General features: G+C 37.7%; 1 protein-coding gene across 1 annotated transcript in view; it reads left to right on the forward strand.

Annotated features, from left to right (window-relative positions):
- KIFAP3 (kinesin-associated protein 3) overlaps positions 1 to 1,522 on the forward strand; it is a 63,468-nt gene that overhangs the window by 29,017 nt on the left and 32,929 nt on the right. The window contains 3 exon segments of the mRNA XM_010020375.1: positions 590 to 755; positions 963 to 1,088; positions 1,520 to 1,522. The exon segment at positions 1,520 to 1,522 is cut by the window's right edge and continues 114 nt beyond it. Of these exon segments, the coding sequence (XP_010018677.1) occupies positions 590 to 755; positions 963 to 1,088; positions 1,520 to 1,522 (295 nt within the window).

The following is a 1,522-nucleotide window of genomic DNA, read 5'->3' on the forward strand; positions in this document are numbered from 1 at the left end:
CCCCTCCTCTGTCCAGTGTTTTAGTATAAGTGAATATTTTAAAATTTTGAAAAATTGCTATTCAGTTAATCAGGTAAAGTTGCCCTTTCAAAAGGGAGGGGAGGGAAACACAACATCCTAATTGTGGAAATTTTAAATGCACTGTTAAAATGCAGATTGAATTTCAAGTGTCTTAAAGCAGTATAGAATTAGTAAGTAGAATCCATGATTCCCCTGTTCATGTCCCCAGAATATCTCGTAGTTATTTCTTAAAATCTATAGGAAGAGGACTCTATTACTGTCACTAGTGCAGTATGGTGTTCACTGTCATCTTTCCCTTATTTTCTAACTGCTTTCTCAAGCCATGTGTGGAGTAGCTACTTTTGGAACATATGAACAAATAATCTACATCTCTTGAAACTGAAAGGATGGAGCACAAGAATGCTGAAATGTTTTCTTGGATTATTCTTCAGCTGAAATTGAAACTGCCTTATTAGCCTTCACTTCAGGAGAAAAGTCTTTTGAGAAGTAGTTTTGATTTGACCAAGTTGTGAGTTCTTCAGAACCCCAGATTATTCTCTAGTTATGTTTGTTGCCGTATTTTCTCTAGGATTATGTTGGTGATTTAGCAGCTCAGATATCAAATGATGAAGAGGAGGAATTTGTGATTGAATGCCTGGGGACACTTGCAAATTTGACCTTACCAGATCTTGACTGGGAACTTGTGCTGAAAGAGTACAAACTGGTTCCGTACCTCAAGGATAAACTAAAACCAGGTCTGTACAAAGTTGTGTTAGTCTTTCAAAGTAGAGTCTCTCAAAGAATTCTTATAGTGCTGTTTCAGACGAGAGTGTTTACCTTTCTAATTTAAGTTTGGGGAAACTTAACATAGAACAACAAAATCATATCTAGAGATAAAAATACAACTGCCACAAGACTAAGGATTTCTAAGAGGTAATACTTTCTGCCTTCTGACTTAGCAGGTTCTGCAGAAGATGACCTTGTTTTAGAGGTGGTGATAATGATTGGAACAGTTTCTATGGATGACTCCTGTGCTGCTCTGCTGGCTAAATCTGGAATCATCCCTGCGCTCATTGAGCTTCTAAATGGTATGTTTGCCATGTTTGACTTCGGTTTTGTTTTTCAGAGAATGTAGTTGATGTAGCTGTGCTGTAACTGAATGCACATCATTTTCTCTTGCAAGGCAGGAGTAGGTGTTTTATATATGAAAGGCAGAGCAATTACTTCGTTACTGATAGAGAGATACGGACTAGTAGTGGTCTGATAGATTTGATTTTTTTTTTTTTTTTCCCCCCTACACCTCTGCTACTCTGGCTGCAATCTGTGGTCTTTATACTTAACTGGAGCAGGGAAGAAAATGTTCATTTTGTGTTGCTGGGAGATGAAATCTCTCACATAGTACTGAATTGTCTACCTGACATGTAAGAGCTGGGTGTTCTCTAAGCATCACAAGCTTCTAGTTGTAAGATCTGAAACTGTGCTTTTGGTTTTGTTTTTGTTATTTTTCCTTGCAGCTCAGCAG

This window comes from Nestor notabilis, unplaced genomic scaffold, assembly GCF_000696875.1.
Source record: "Nestor notabilis isolate BGI_N333 unplaced genomic scaffold, ASM69687v1 scaffold14320, whole genome shotgun sequence".
Lineage (NCBI taxonomy): Eukaryota > Metazoa > Chordata > Aves > Psittaciformes > Psittacidae > Nestor > Nestor notabilis.